We start from the raw sequence: 17,261 nt of genomic DNA, 5'->3' as shown, positions 1-17,261 counted from the left end.
TCCTTGGGCAGAGGCCCCTCTGCCCCTGGTCGCCATGCTTTGTAGAAACTCCTCCCCCTTTGGGTAGGACCTACCATGGGACCTCTCCATATGACATACTTCCGACAAGACTCGGTAAGACCATGTGACGTATTCCACTCAAAATACCCCCCCCCTTTTTGGGCGGGGTGTGGTCTCCACGGTGTCTTCCCCTTTGGAGGGACACCCCCTGACGCAGACACTTATGGCTCCCAGTCAGTTAACAAATTCCACTCTTTTTGGGGAGAAAAGAGAGGGAAAAGAGGCCTCGACTGGGCTAGCCTGTCCCTATAGCTGGGGAGTCGACTTGTTCCTGATGGAACATTCGACGCTCATAAGAGCGTTGGGGGAGGTTACGTGATGGCCTGGTGTGCTGGCTATGAGGCACACAGCAGTCTGCCCGTCACACACCGCCACTTCACGTAACACCGTTCAGTTAGTTGTGCCATTTTGTATAGGGGCCGCTAGTGTCACTACATCAACACAACGTAGAGTGAGTGACAGATAGGGAACGTCATGGTTACTTTCGTAACCTCCGTTCACTGATGAAGGGAATGAGATGTTGTTTCCCTCTTGCCACAATGCTGAACTACCTGCTGAAATGACCGGGACCTTATCTCGGCTCCTCAGCACAAAACCTGAATGAGTGGTTGCATACCAGCTCCTTTTATAACCGTATGTCCGGGGGGAGTGGCATGCAAATTCCACTCACCAATTCTCATTGGCCTTTTAAAAAAAAAGATCAGAGGTGTTTGGAGCTCCCAAGAATGACCCCTAGTGTCACTACATCGACACAACGTCTTGTTCCCTCCATCAGGGAATGGAGGTTACGAAAGTAACCATGATGTTTTCAACACACCCTAGTTCTGGGTGAATGGTCCCTTTAAAAGCACTGCAGATAGCATAATTTTACGAGATATCTAGGTAGCAAGAAGGCAGGAAGTGTACACAGTACATGATATTCATATCATAATATATGATATGGTACAGTATATAGACCTGTATGTATAGCTTGTACCTTTTGCCTCATATTACTTGCGTCAGATTGGCCTACCAGTGGCAATCATGCAGGGTCAATCCACCACATTCACGTGTACTGCTACAATGTCCTCTGATCTTTGCAAGGATTCATATAGCTGAAATGAACATAGAATCATTGTAAGACAATGTAAATCCAGACAGATCTCACATAGCACTCAAAAGTACTTACATCTGTCCGTTGCCTTCTCACAGATGAGGCTGTGGCGTTCATCACAATAAAAGTCATTCCATTGGCCACCATGAGTAATTCCTGCACAGTCTTCACCCTGCTCGTGCCCATGACTCCAGTTATTGGGCTGACCAGGCCTCCACTTTCTTCACATAAATAAACACACACAATGTTAAACCATACTCATCAAAAGTGTTGTGGCAAATTACTTTTTAAAATAACACACTAAACAATTGAGTTATTTATAATAAAAGTAATTGATTATGCAACATTGTTACTTATTATCGAAAGTAAAGCATTAGTTACTTTTGCATTACTTTTTCTCAACGTCAGTTGCCTGAAAAGGTGTTTACACCGATAGTGAATTGCATCGACAAAGTGACCAGAACCCTGTTGAAAAGACTAGCATATGATGGATTTTGGAAGCTGGTCAAACTAGCTTCTTAACTAGCTTCTTAACTTGTACAAGATTTGTCTTTGCACATATACAGGGACAATTTTTAAAAACTAAGCATGGGAGAGCATTTAAGAAATTGTTGGCATGCCAAAGGAGTGCATTGATAATCATTAATAAAATCACTGTCATTCTGGTCCTGTTCTTAAATTAATTCAAAATAATGTGAATACCTCCAATTGTGAAATACATTGTATTTGTCATTAAATAAATGAAAAAGAAATATACAGTATATGCGTTACATCTAGTGTGTTATACCACTATTTATTATTTAGCAGAGATGGGCCACTTCTATTTAAATGAATGGGAGAAATTGGAACGCCCAACCAAGAAACAGTGCCCAATGGTCAACGGATGTAGAAAGGAAGCCCCGCCTTACAGGTAAAAGAGCCAATTACCTTTTAGATACAGACATTTAAACGTAATCTGAGGTAAAGAATCTCAATTTATGATTTCAATATCTGGCATGGCATGACTGGAAATAGACTCCCGAAAGCGTTCCAAAGATGGCCGACAGTGGACTGACTTGCTAGAATGACTTTGGTTATACTCAACACTGCTCGGGATCATGTTTGTATTATCTGCTGTAATTTCGAACACACAGAAGCACACAGTTTATACATACGTAAAGACAGGCTCTGATCCATCCACCCATCGCCAGACATTCTCCTCCTGCCTGTCTGTGAGTCCCAGCCAAAAATTCCCTCGACCCACAGTCTGCAGATGCAGCCAGCGCTAAACATTACGAATGGAATAATCTTCAGAAATATGGGGACACTATGTAAGGCATCATTAAATCTATGCATATACTATCCAAACCCAAACATCCATTAAACAAAAAAACTTGCCTTCAACTCACAGTCAAACAAATTATTTCCATACAGCATCTTTTCCTAAAACACATTCTCCTCAATACAGATTTACCAACTCATCTCACTGCTTCCTTATATAATACCACCAGTGAAAACATGAAAGGGAATTCATCTACTCACCTGTTCCTCAACATCACCGATAATGACCATTGAGGAAGACATATTGTTGCAATATTGTTGAGCACTGTCAAAGCTCAGTGGCTCAATGTGAAAGAAATAGCAGCGGTCTTCAAACCTCAACCAACCAAGAGGACAACCAGCTATACCTGTGAAATCAATGCATTTTTCAGTTTGCATGTGTGCATCAACCGCATAATATCTGACCTGATTGGGCTCGAAGTGTGTTTGAGTGTAAGTGATACTGATTAACTTATGGTTAATTTTTTTAATCATTTTAACCCTCGGTTAAGCAGTAATACTAAGTAATTTTCAAAAGTGGTTAGCACCGCTTGTAACTCTTGATTATATTATAACCCAGGCTCCAGAGTGTGAACAGTGTGAAACAACACGGACTAATGAAATAAACATGTAAACCCTGGAACAATATAGCCCTCTATTACTTTAACCCAGGGTTAAAAATGACCCCAGGTTAACAATTTTGAATGTGAAAAACCCCTTTAACATGTGTGTGTACTAGTCTTGCCTGCCTGAGCATCCATCACAGGTGGCTCTCTTTGCAGGACTACTGGTAGTGCAGGCACTGCTAAAGTTTTGCCCGGGAGGCCTGTTAACCCTGGTGGTCCTGGGGCTCCCATTGGGCCTGTTGGGCCCCTGTGTCCTGGCTCTCCTGCTGGGCCCACTGGGCCCCGGACTCCTGCTGGCCCCTGAGCACCCTGATGTCCTGGCAGACCATCTCGTCCTGGTAGTCCCGGGGAACCTTGCTCTCCCTTGGTGCCTGGGGGCCCTGCACGGCCTCCTGAACCTCTTGGGCCCTTGGGACCCGGGTCTCCGCGTGGTCCTGGTAGACCTTTCAATCCTGGGAATCCAAGAGCCCCAGCCACTCCCTTCTCTCCTCGAGGACCAGACACACCTGCCTCTCCTTTATCTCCTCTTTCACCCTTCAATCCAGGAGAACCTACTTCACCTGGTTGACCTCGATCTCCACGAGGGCCCCTCGGGCCAGAAGGACCTGACAAGAGGTTATAAGATTATCTCATAAATTTGGCATGTCCACACTATCAAACTTTTTGTCATAAACTACACTATGCGAACACCACCTTTATAGACCCCTTTTACTGTGATGACACATTTCCACGTTAAAGCACCAGTACATCTAAAAATGAAAACAGTCAAAATGTACTCATCTCGTTTCAAAACTACTGAAGTAGTTTTGCGTTACCTCGCAAAAGTTTTGTGTTCTCTCACAAAAAGTTTTGCGTTACCTTGCAATAGTTTGCATTCCCTGACAATATGTTTTGCGTTCACTTATTTTGGGTACCCTCGTAAAAGCTTTATCCAGCCCTTACAAACATTTACCATAGTTTTACTACACTAACCAGATTATTCATGATAAATACAGGTAAACCAAAACTATGGTAATAAAAATCATAATTTTGTGGTTACTATGGTTTTACCACAAATGCAGTATTTCAGCAATGGTTTCTGTAGTTACACCATGGATAAAGCTATTGCGAGGCAACCCTGAAAAACTGTGAACGCACTACTTCTTCAGAATCAGAATCAACTTTATTGCCAAGTATGCTTACACATACAAGGAATTTGTCTTGGTGACAGGAGCTTCCAGTGTACAACAATACAAAAACAATACAAAAACAGCGGCAACACATAGATAATAATAAAAAATAAAAAATATAACTAATTGTACATATACGTACAGACACACGCATACATACATACACACATACACATGGGTAGTGCAAATCTAATACAATGTTATGTACAGTTCAAATACAAATCTATTATGTACAGTTTTTTTCAGAGGAATGAAATGGCAGAAGAGGTTGGATGTGTTGGATAAATATAAAAAAGACTAACTCTGTATTGCACATAGTTATTGCTCAATGGGGCAGTTTTAACTGTTCATGGGATGGATAGCCTGAGGGGAAAAAAACTGTTCCTGTGCCTGATGGTTCTGGTGCTCAGAGCTCTGAAGCGTCGGCCAGAAGGCAACAGTTCAAAAAGGTAGTGGGCGGGGTGAGTGGGGTCCAGAGTGATTTTTCCAGCCTTTTTCCTCACTCTGGAAGTGTATAGTTCTTGAAGGGGGGGCAGGGGGCAACCAATAATCCTCTCAGCAGTCCAAACTGTCCTTTGTAGTCTTCTGATGTCTGATTTCATAGCTGAACCAAACCAGACAGATATTGAAGTGCAGAGGACAGACTCAATGTCTGCTGAGTAAAACTGTATTAGCAACTCTTGCGAGGAAAAGCAAAACTCTTGTGAGGGAAGGCAAAACTTATGGCAAGGAAACTGTTTTCAGGGGACGCAAAACTGTTGCAAGGCAATGCAAAAATTAATGCAAGGGAATGCAAAACTCATTGCAAGGGAATGTAAAACTAAATGCAAGAGTACGCAAACTTTTGCAGGGGAATGCAAAACTTATTGCGAGTGAATGCAAAACTTATTGCTAGGGAACGCAAAACTAAATGGCAGAGTACGCAAAACTGTTGCGAGGGAACGCAAAACGTATTGCGAGGGAACGCAAAACGTATTGCGAGGGAATGCCAAACTTATTGCGAGGAAACACAAAACTAAATGCAAGGGAACACAAAACTTATTGCGAGAGAACGCAAAACTTATTGCAGGGAAACGCATAACTTATTGCGAGGGAATGTAAAAGTTATTGAGAGGGAACACAAAACTAAATGCGAGGGAACACAAAACTGTTGCGAGGGAACACAAAGCTTATTATGAGGGAACGCAAAATGTATTGCAAGGGAACAGAAAACATATGGGAAGGGAATGCAAAACTGTTGTGATGGAATTCAAAACTTATTGTGAGGGAATGTAAAACGAATCGGAATGCAAAACTTCTTGCGAGGGAACCCAAAACTTTGTTAGGGAAAGCAAAATTTATTTCAAGGGAACGCAAACCTTATTGCTAGGAAACATAAAACTCATTGCGATGAAACACAAAACTAAACGTGAGGGAAACACAAAACTGTTGTGAGGGAATGAAAACTTATTGCGAGAGAATGTAAAACTCATTGCAAGGAAATGCAAAACTTATTGTAAGGAAAGAAAAAACTTATTTTGAGAGAAGGTAAAACTGTTGCAAGAGAATGCAAAACTTATTGCAAAGGAAAGTAACACTTATTGTTAGGGAACACAAAACGTATTGAGTCGGAACACAAAACTGTTGCGAGGGAACGCAAAACTTATTGCGTGGGAACGGGAAATGTATTGTGAGAAGAAGCAAAATTGTTGTGAGGGAATGCAAAATGAACTGTGAGGGAATGCAAAGTATTGCAAGGGAACACAAACCCTTTTGTGAGAGAACACAAAACTATTGCGTGAGAACGCAAAACCTGTATGACATTCGTTTTTATGCAGACTTTCTTATTTATTTCTTTAGTGGTAAAAACAAAAGTTCTCGCATGAACTCGCTTGTCACTGATAACAAGCTCTCTCAAAGCTCTAATGAATGCACAACAGATGTCAACATTTTCACAGAAAAATTACATACTTGCGTACATTTCAGGTTGTTTCTCACCTTATGTCTTAAGAAGACTTGGAATATGACGCATGATGAGTATAGACTATTTCTATGATATTTTGGGGTCCATTTTTAAGCTTTAAAGTGAGGCACTATCCATTGCCATTATTTCAAAGATGGCTTGCGTTATTTATTAAAACATCCCTTGTTGTGTTCTGTATCAGAAAGTCATACCGGTTTGGAACGACATCATGATGAGTAAATAAATGTATGACAGAAAAATAAATAAATAATGACATAATTTTCATTTTTGGGTGAACTATTCCTTTGAGGAATAGCCAAACCTGTTAATTAGAAGGGAGTGTCTACATACATTACTTTTGGCCATACAGTATATCAAATCATTTGATTTGAGAGAATTGAGAGATTCAATGCCATTTTTACACATTTCCACTTCTTACCCTGTAATACGGTAAAGTTGTTGATTAGCTGAGAGTGTTTGCTGTCCACCAGTTTCATTTCCTCCATGATGACTGACAGGCTGCTGACCTCCATATCGAGTCGTGCCACAAGTTCATCTTGTAGTGACCACAATGATGAAGCATCTGACCTCGCCACGGCCATACTCCCATTCAAACCCACCAGAAGGTCAGAATGTCGTCCAAGAGTGTCCGAGCAACTCCTCAATTCACTCAACTCGATGTTAACCCCCCCGAGCAGCTGTGTTGTATAGCTAATGTTTCCCGTCACCTGGTCCACTTCCTCTTCCACCATGTCCAATCGTTTTTCTAGTTGGTCAAAGCGTCCACTAGTTAGGTTTCCAAAGTCAAGCTGCTGGTCCAGTAATGAACGCAGGTTTCCTGCGTTAACATCACCAAGCATGCTAATATTTAAGATCTGAGAAGATATGGAAGATAGCTGAGCACTCAAATCCTCAAGACCTTCTCCAATGCTTTGAATCTGGAATGATGCATTGCCTTTAACTCTTTCTAGATACTGTATCTTTTCTCGCAGCCAGTCGGCATCACTACGAACTAGTTGCGTGTCACGCATAAGTGCTAGTGCATTATTGCGCATGTTTTGTGTGTTTTGGGCTGAGGTCTCAAGAGTATGCTGCAACAGTAAGGCAAAAGCGTCCTGTCGTGTCTGAGTGAGATCGAGATTGTCTACCGTGAGCTTCAGCATGCGTTGTTCATTCATATTCTCTTGTAGTTCGTGTTGCAATCGGGACGTGTTTTTCTGCAGCACAGGTGTGACCGCTGCAATTGAAAATAATGTGGAGTTTACCAAATGCAGCTTTGATGTTTGGTCCTTCAGCTGGAAACGTAGATGGTCTTGTGACAGATACACATCCTGTGAGGATGTCTGGAGCTGTTTGAGCGCCACGGCATTGTCGCTGACATGCTGTGTGACTGAAGCTAGCGTGCAACGTAATGCTAATAACCCAGAACGAAACATTTGCAGCTCAGAGGAAGTTCTTTCAAATTTCATGCTAGCCTCATCATCTGCAGAGAAAGAGGAAGTGAAAAATCAGGGATTAAAATACATCCCGAATTCCAAAAAAGTTGGGACAGTATGAAAAATGCTAATAAAAACAAAAAGGAGTTATTTGTAAATTATATTCACCCTTATTGCTATATTGAAAGCACTACAACTACACATTATATGATGTTTTACCTTGTGAATTACACTGTTTTTTAAAATGCACAGTAACTTCAAATTAGATGATTGCAACACGCTCCAAAAAAGTTGGGACAGTTGAGTGTTTACCACTGTGAAACTTCACAATTTCTTCTAATAACAATTATTAATCATTTATGCACTGAAGACACAAGTTTGTTAAGTTTAGAAAGTGGAATTTTCCACCAATCATCCATTATGCAGGTCTTTAGCTGCACAATTGTATGGGGTATTCGTTGCCGTATGCTCTGCTTCATAATGCGCCACACATTCTCAATTGGAGACAGGTCAGGACTGCAGGCAAGCCAGTCTAGCACCCACACTCTCTGCTTACACAACCATGCACGTGTAATCTGGGAAGTATGTGGTTTGAAGTTGTCCTGCTAGAAAATGCAGGGACGTCCCTTGAAAAGATGGTGCTGGATAGCAGTATATGTTGCTCCAAATTTTTTACATATCTGTCTGCATTCATGGTGTTCTCACAGATGTGCAAGTTGCCCATGCCATGGGCACGGACACACCCCTGACCCAAACAGACACTGGCTTTTGTACCTGACGCTGATAACAGCTTGGATGGTCCTTTTCCTCTTTGGCCTGGATAACATGACAGCTGTGTTTTTCAAAAACTTTTTTAAATGTGGACTCTTCGGACCAAAAAACACAGTTCCACTGTTCTACTTTCCATCTAAGATGAGACTGCGCCCAGAGAAGTCTGCAGCTTTTCAGGACAGTGTTGATGTATGGCTTCTGCTTTGCATAGTAAAGTCTTAACTTGCATCTGTGGATGCAGCAGTGAATGGTGTTGACTAACAAAGGTTTACTAAAGTTATCCCAAGCCCATGTTCATGATATCCATTATAGATAAATTACGTTTTTTTAAGACTGTGACGTCTGAGGGATCAGAGATCACGTGCATTCAGAATGCCCTTTACGCACCAAGATTTGACCAGATTCCTTGAATATTTTAACTATATTGTGCACTGTAGAGGGTCAAATGCCCCAAATCCTTCCAATTTGTCTTTGAGGAACATTGTTCTCAAAGTGCTGGATTATTTGCTGAAGCATCTGTTGGCAAATTGATAAATCTCGAATGATCCTTGCTCTTGAAGGACTAGGCTGTTTTTGGAGGCTCCCTATATACTGTGACACAATTGCCTCACCTGTCTAACATCTCCTGTTTCACATCGCCTTGTTATTTCAACTCGTCAAATTGTTATTAGACTTAAATTGCCCCTGTCTCAAATTTTTTGGAGTGTGTTGCAATTATATGATTTGAAATGACTGTACATTTTCAAAAAAACAATGAAATTCACAAGGAAATATAATCATATAATGTGTAGTAGTAGTAGTGCTTTCAATATAGCAAAGGGTAAATATAATTACAAATCACTACTTTTTGTTTTTATTAGCATTTTTCCGACTGTCCCAACTTTTTCGGAACTGGGGTTGTAGTTACGCTGGCATTTTGAAATATTAACCCTGCTGGAAAAAAACATTTGTTGGTCTTAGATGGTTTAGCTGGTCTCCCACCCTGGTGTTTTGCTGGTTTAGTTGGTCTGACCAACTGGTATCTCAAACTGACCAGCTGACAACTTCCCAAAACCTAGGAATGGGAATCATGAGGAATTTAACGATTCCAGTTCTGATTCTCAAACGGTCTCATTAGCAATTCTTTTAACACTTTTCAGTAAGGAATATTTGGAATAAGAAATGCAATTCTTGATGGATTTACTACCCTCAGCAGCATTAAAAATAATTTGTTCAGGAATTGGACTACACTGGTCACACTGTGAGTTTCATGCTGTTGATTAAGTAGCATTGTGGCAGTGCAGCTGAATGGTAGCGCAGAAAACACAGTCAGAGTATTTTAGCATGGTGATGTGTCTGCATTGGTGGAAGAATGCACGCTCGAGAACCATTAATGTAACTGAAAGTCATGAAAACCTTTCGGTTCCGGTACTATTTAAAAAAACATGATCGGTTCTGAACAAGAACTGGTTCTCGTTTCCCACACCTACCAAAACCCTCCTAAAACCAGCAAAAAAGACCAGCCTTAGGAGCTTAGGGGACCAGTTAAATATTTTAGATTGGTTAAAGTGGGGTATTTTTTTTTTTAGCAAGTGAAACTAAGAAACAAGTACAAATATAAGCAAAACTTCTTGATTTACTGATTACAATTTTGCAGTTTAGCTTGCCATTGGACTTACCATGACTTTTTATATCTGTCTCCATGGAAATTATTTTTCCTCCATAACTTTTCATTCCTTCAGTGACATTATCCACCTTCTGGACCACTAAAAGAAAATGCTATTAGTAGTATGACAACATGTGCCCTAAATTATGGAAGACGGATCCCGCCAGGTAATTAAAAAATAAAAGAGGTAATTCTGAAAAAACATTTTATTTCACAATTGTAACTTTATTTCTTGCAATTTCAACTTTATAACTCACAATTACGTGATATAAATGCGCAATTACGTGATATAAACTCGCAATTGTGAGTTTTCATCATGCAATTGCAAGTTTATATTGTGTAATTTTGACTTTATTTTTGCATTTGCAGTGGCATTTCTCATTATTGTGTCGCATTCTCTCGATGCGACAATCTTACAAATATATCATTAGCACAATTAAGTTTAAGAGTATATAACCATACTATACAGGCATAAAACATTTGAATTAAAAGAGTCAACATTTGTTGTAGTGACAGAATAAAGACAGAGAATGCTCGGATGCGCTTTCGTTGTCATACTTAAGGGACCGTCTGAAAATCCCACCCTCTTACCCTTTAATTTTATTGTTATAAAGTCGAAACTGAGAGAAATAAAGTGACAATTGCAACTTTTTAATCACACAATTGTGTTTAATTCTCGGAATTGCGACTTTATTTCTCACAATTGTGAATTTATTTCTCGCTATTGTGAGATATTAAGTCGCAATTCTGGGAAATAAAATCAAAACTCGAAATTGAGAGAAATAAAGCCGCAATTGTGACTTTTTAATCACGCAATTATGAGTTTATTTCCCGGAATTGCGACTTAATATATCACAATTGTGAGCTTATATCACGTAATTGTGAGTTATAAAGTCTAAATTGTGAAAAAAGTTTCACTTTTATTTTTGTATTACCTGACAGGATCAGTCTTCCATACGAAATAGATGTGTTTCTTAATTTGTATTTTATCAGGGATGTCGATCTAACACATTAATTCAGTGCGATTAATTATATTTAAAAAATGAACCGTAATAATGATCATCCGAGCAATTGAAGCCTGAAAAACTATCTGTTTTCAGCAGGGGGCAGTAAGCGAAACTCCAGCTGTTCAGGCATCGAGCAGACAACAAACCACAATCTCAGGCTTGCTTGACACTAACGACAATGAAAACACGTTCTTGAGCTCATACACAGTTGAACAAAGCACAATTCTGATGGCAGGGATCTCGAGACATGTTTTTCTAAGTTTCAAACAAAGTTTAACTTGACACAGCGACCTAAAAACGCTGTGCTTATGATGCGACAGAACCAAAATGAGATGCCCCAAAAGTGTCCGTTTGGCGTATATGTGCATTGACTCATCCTTAGATAGGCCTTTACAATAAATCTCGGACAGATTGACGAATTCAATTGTAAAAAGGGTTGCTGTAGACTGATAGGCAAAGAGTATGTTTACTAATATAGAAATGAACAATATAAACTACTATTTGTATTGTTTTAGCAATGCTATACTCATCTGCCACAATAATGTAATATATTTTAATTATATGAATTATTATGTTTATGCTATATATTATATTTATAATAATTTAAATATATTTGCAAGTATTTAATCATTATATATTGAATTGTTTTTATTTGAGAGCCTTTCTCAGTAAATATATATATATATATATATATATATATATATATATATATATGTGTGTGTGTGTGTGTGTGTGTGTGTGTGTGTGTGTGTGTGAATAATTAGATTAATTAATCAGCAAATCATATTATCAATGCAATGTTTATTTATTTTAAAGATATCTGCAAAAATATCTGCTACAGTGAGTTTCATAAAGTGATGTAGAAATCAAAAGAGTAGAACTTTGTGTGTGTAAATGAATAACAATGTGTGTTACCTTTGTAACCCAGCACTGCTACAATAATGGTCAGGATGGTACACAGCACATACAGCAAGACAACAGCAGCTTTGAGAGCCCATTTGCTCTTACATTTAGTACACTGAGCTCCCTCCTGGATTCCTGTTAATATACGCACACAGCGCTTTGTTTTAAACTGACTGACATCTGAAAGGAAACTTTTGGTTCAGTAATGGAGCAATGCCATAGAGACACACAGTTTAGCATAAAACCTTTCACAGGACAGATGCTGAGGCAACTGATTTGAATGATGGTGGAAATTTTGGGTCAGGACCAGGTTTTTGTCTCCACAAGGATAGTAATCATGTCTGTTGTGGGGAGCAGCCAACAATGGCCACAGACAATTTAAACAAACTACCCTTTTAGGGTAAATGTGCAAATTTACCTCATCTCACCTCATCTGTCTGACACACTATATACAACCCCAATTCCCAAAAAGTTGGGACAGTATGGAAAATGCTAATAAAAATAAAAAGTAGTGATTTGTAAATTCTATTCCCCCTGTTATATATTGAAAGCACTACAATAACATAGAATTTGAAGTTTTACCTTTTTTTTTTTCTTTTTATATATATATATATATATATAAACTCTTTTCAAATCAGATGATTGCAACACACTCCAAAAAAGTTGGGACAGTGGAGTGTTTACCACTATGAAACATCACCATTTCTTCTAATAACACTTATTAAGCAGTTGGGCCCATTTCCACCATTCATCAATTATCCAGGTCTTCAGCTACACAATTGTACCGGGCATTCGTTGTCATATTGTGTGCTTCATAATGCACCAAACATTCTCAATTGGAGACAGGTCAGGACTGCAGAAAGGCCAATCTAGCACCCGCACTGTCTGCTTACGCAGCCATACACTTGTAATCCGGGCAGTATGTGGTTTGAAGTTGTCCTGCTGAAAAAAAAAACACTTCTGAATGCGCTTGAAATCCGATCCCTCAGACATAATTGTCTTTAAACTGTCATGTGTCTGTAATGGGTACCAAGACATGGGCTCGGGAATACTTACAGTAAACCTTTGTCAGTCAACACCGTTATCCGCTGCATCCACAGATGCAAGTTAAAGCTTTACAATGCAAAGGAGAAGCCATACATCAACACTGTCCAGAAGCGCCGCTGACTTCTCAGAGCTCTGTCTTACCTGAGATGGACAGCAGAACAGTCGAATCATGTTTTGTGGTCCGATTAGTCCATATTTCAAATGATTTAAAAAAAAAACAACAACAACAACCATAGTGTTCTCTGGGCCAAAGAGGAAAAGGACATTCCAAGCTGTTATCAGCATCAGGTCCAAACTCCAGTGTCTGTCATGTTATGGGTATGTGTCAGTGCCTATGGCATAGGTAACTTCCATATCTGTGAGGGCACCATTAATGCACAAAGATATGTACAAATTTTGGAGCAACATATACTACCATTCAGACGCCATCTTTTCCAGGGACATCCCTGCATTTTCCAGCAGGACAATTTCAAACCACATACTGTCCGGATTACAAGTGCTATGGCTGCGTAAGCAGAGAGTGTGGGTACTAGATTGGCCTGTCTGCAGTCCTGACCTGTCTCCAATTGAGAATGTGTGGCGCATTATGAAGCAGAGCATACGGCAACGAATACCACATACATTTGTGCAGCTAAAGACCTGCATAATGGATGATTGGGGGACAATTCCACTTTCTAAACTTAACAAACTTGCGTCTTCAGTGCCCAAACACTTAATAAGCATTAACAGAAGAAATTGTGATGTTTCACAGTGGTAAACACTCGACTGTTCCAACTTTTTTTTGGAGCGTGTTGCAAGCATTTGATTTGAAATGAGTGTTGTGGCAGCGGGGGCGTGGTCGGGCGCCCGTCCAGAGAGAGACAGAGAAAGTGGTAAGGGTGCTTACACCTGAGCTAAATTATGTCTAACACCTGTCTCTAATTCCAATGAGCTTGGGGAGAGTGGCATATAAACAGCCACGCCACCGCCAGAAGAGAGAGAGAAAGTCTGGCACGAGAGTCTCACGGTGAAGCTACTGAGTTCGTGATGCTAAAGTGTTGTGATAAAGACTTTGTGATGATTAAGAGGCTGTGACTATGAGCCTGTGACGCTAAATAGTTTGTGAAGCTGAAGAAGTTACTGTGCCAGTTGTGACTGTGTTACCCCTAAGTTTGTGATTAAAAGCTCACCTGAGACCTGAACCTTCCTGTCCCAGTGATCTCCTTCCCTCACAAGTGTAAATTTAAAAACAAATCTAAGGTAAAACATCAAATAATGTGTTGTTGTAGTGCTTTCAATATAGAGCAGGGTGAATAGAACTTACAAATCACTCCTTTTAGTTTTTATTAGCATTTTCCATACAAGTTTAATGTCAAGCTGGCAACACAGGTTAAAATCCACAGATCCACAAGGAAACAAAAAAACTACAGACAATATATGTAAGCGCAGCGTAGTTCTAGCGGGAAGACTAGCAGCTGTACATCATCACACCATTAGCTAGGTAACTCCTAGCCAATCACATGTAAGCCAATGTTTTATAAGTCTGCTCACAATCTATCACATTGCTGTTTCAGTTGTGCTAACACAGCAACCTCCACCACCCCACCACCACCAGTCGAGTCCCGTCCTGCACAGGGGTAGGCTCCTCACCCCTGCCTCCTATCTCCGGCGGGATATGACGGTTCCGAATACAACTTCTTCGGACCGCCAGACGGGGCTTACACCAAAGAGAGACATTACATTTCTGTTTTATATGAATCAAATAAATGTCATCTTAAATTTCACTCAAGTCTGCGAGTCTTCCTAATAGAACTGTAGTTATCGTGTCCAACAAAAACATTGGTAAAGGCTAAATCTATTAAAAATTATTGATGGACCGACAATGAATTACACAGTCTATAGTGCAATTTCTGAAGCTATACCTTGTTTAAGAGAAGTGCCATCTCTTTTTTTTTTTTCAACCTACACTGCATAAATACGAATTCTTCAACTCTGAGCTATGCTCATATTTACCCCTGAACTATACATAAAGTTGCTTCTAAGAGACAAGAGTTTATGAAAATGTATAATGTACATAATTAGTCTTAAATGGAAAATAGAGGGAGTAATATGAATTTATCAGATTTGATTTTGTTGCTGCAGAAAACAACGATCCCTCAACTTTGTCAGGATGTATTCTTCAGAATTCGAGGGCTTCTTACCAAACCTCTTATATCCAACTGACTGAACATCCTCCTCATCAGCAAAGTCATCTAAGAGACAAAAAGATAGGTGGCATAAAATTAGCATGAAAAGCATTTGAAGGAGGGTGACTTATTTAGATATTTATTTGTTGCAAAACATCATCATGCATCCACATAGTAAAATTAAACAAGAAGTACAAGTAATTTTTGCCCCTAATAAATAATATAATTACAGTTGTTTTCTGCAGTTTCACTGGTGAAATGCCACACTTTCACTTCTGTGCCAAAATAATCTGCTTCTCATTGTGAAAAAAATATTTTGTTCTAGCCAAATGAAAAAAAAAAAGGAAACATTCAAATCCCATGAAACAAAACTACAAAATTATAATCTGTATAATCTATATAAATAATATCCAATATGATATTTATACGATTAGATTTCCTTTCTTGTGTAATCTTCAATAACATACTTCAGACAAACTACAACAACAGCCATTTATGTAATGATATCACAGATTTTTCATGTGGCCTACCTTTCATTGTGATTGACAGGACTGGATGTTTTTGAGAAGGATATACAATCGGTGTTCTGTTAAACAGTGTTTCTCACAAATTGTTTAACAGCTGTCTCACCAACCCACCAAAGCGAGTTGCTCAGGTTAAATCTGTGGACAAACAAACTTCCAAAGGAGTCGCTGCAGTCTTCAATTCAGCTTTAAAATGATGCTTCTGCTTCTGCTTCTTCTATTTTTCCTGTTTCATATGTGTTTGTTACGTAATTGCTGTTCCTTTGCATGCTGTTTGTCCTCCCGTGCATTTAGGTTGAATCAAAAATCCACAAAAATGTCAAACGGCAGGAGTTTCGAGCTCATGGCTCCGGATCTGCTGACCACATATTTTCTCCATCAGCTAGACTGACTGTCTCCTTATGTTTGGAGAGAAAGAAGAGGAACTCCACAGTGTGGAAACAACAGGCACTGCTCACAGTGATGTTAAAGCCCTGTTTAAGAGTCCGGCCCCTTGTGAAACATCTGGAAATCATTTGGAAAGGTTTCATGGAAAAGGTTCAGCCAGTGCAATGCAGCCAGGTTCTTGTTGCAGAATAGATATGCATACTTCGGTGGTGTTTAATGCACTGATAAAGGCAGTTTTGACTTTGAAATGGGGGGCCTGCACAAGACATTTTGCAGGCTTGTGCAGATATACTTGAGTTGTATTGCCACTCTATGATGTACACATTTCTAATACTAGTTAGTAGTCCCCTTTGCACCAAAAGATTTGGAATTCTTCAACAAGGTGCTGGAAACATTCCTCCGAAATTCTGGTCCATATAGAGATAATATTATCACGGAAATGTTACAGATTTGTCGGCTGTACATCCACGATTCAAATCAGTTGTTTCACCACATCCCAAAGGTGCTCTATTGGGTGGAGATCTGGTGACTTTGGAGGTCGCTGGAGAAACTGTGGAGCCATCTTGAGATAACGTTTGCTTGATATGTAGCATTATAGATGAAGTTACTGTTTACAAACGATAAATTCCAGAAAAGAACGTGTTTCAAGGGGGCGCTTCGATCAAACTGAGCTGAAAACGCCCAAAAATGTGCTGTTTGTGCAGCTAAAACACCTTCCGAAAGATTATTTGAGATTTGCTTCGTTAAATTTCCTACAGCTGTTGGTGGATTTGAACATTTCAAGAAGGAATCACAAAAACTGTTGTTCTATACTGTGATGCTAAAACCCTTGATCTCAAGCCTTTGATTGTGGGTTCTTCACAGTAAACGTTAACTTTTGTGGTCTCTCACCAGCTGTTATTAAAAACCTCTCTTTCAGACGCACTGCCAGCTGCATCATCTTACAAACTCTAGGTCTTCAAAGCCCTCAACGATGCATCCCTCCTGGTCAGCACCCTTGATGTTGTTCATGATCTTGTTGTAGTTCCACCCTGCTAGAAAGACCAGCTCAGACCAGCATACATTTCCAAGCTATTCCATGCTGGTTTGATGCTGGTGTAGCTAGTGGAACAGTATAGCCATGCTGTTTATTAGCAAGTAATGCTGGTCAACCATCATGTCTTTTTTGGGTAATGGTTGAACAAGTA

General features: G+C 39.7%; 1 protein-coding gene across 1 annotated transcript; it reads right to left on the bottom strand.

Annotated features, from left to right (window-relative positions):
• Positions 1 to 1,041: 1,041 nt before the first annotated feature.
• On the bottom strand, positions 1,042 to 16,596 carry LOC127426138 (collectin-12-like). Its single transcript, XM_051672747.1, has 10 exons — positions 15,694 to 16,596; positions 15,179 to 15,229; positions 11,964 to 12,086; positions 10,055 to 10,141; positions 6,629 to 7,672; positions 3,198 to 3,683; positions 2,675 to 2,814; positions 2,308 to 2,417; positions 1,229 to 1,374; positions 1,042 to 1,154 (listed from the first exon to the last, which is right to left on the bottom strand). The coding sequence occupies exons 1-10, from the start codon at positions 15,698 to 15,700 to the stop codon at positions 1,147 to 1,149; spliced, it is 2,202 nt and encodes a 733-aa protein (XP_051528707.1). The 5' UTR covers positions 15,701 to 16,596; the 3' UTR covers positions 1,042 to 1,146.
• Positions 16,597 to 17,261: the final 665 nt, after the last annotated feature.

Source organism: Myxocyprinus asiaticus, chromosome 1 (assembly GCF_019703515.2).
Source record: "Myxocyprinus asiaticus isolate MX2 ecotype Aquarium Trade chromosome 1, UBuf_Myxa_2, whole genome shotgun sequence".
Classification (NCBI taxonomy): domain Eukaryota; kingdom Metazoa; phylum Chordata; class Actinopteri; order Cypriniformes; family Catostomidae; genus Myxocyprinus; species Myxocyprinus asiaticus.
The sequence above is the reverse complement of the archived record's forward strand: the minus strand, read 5'-3'. Positions and strand labels throughout refer to the sequence as shown.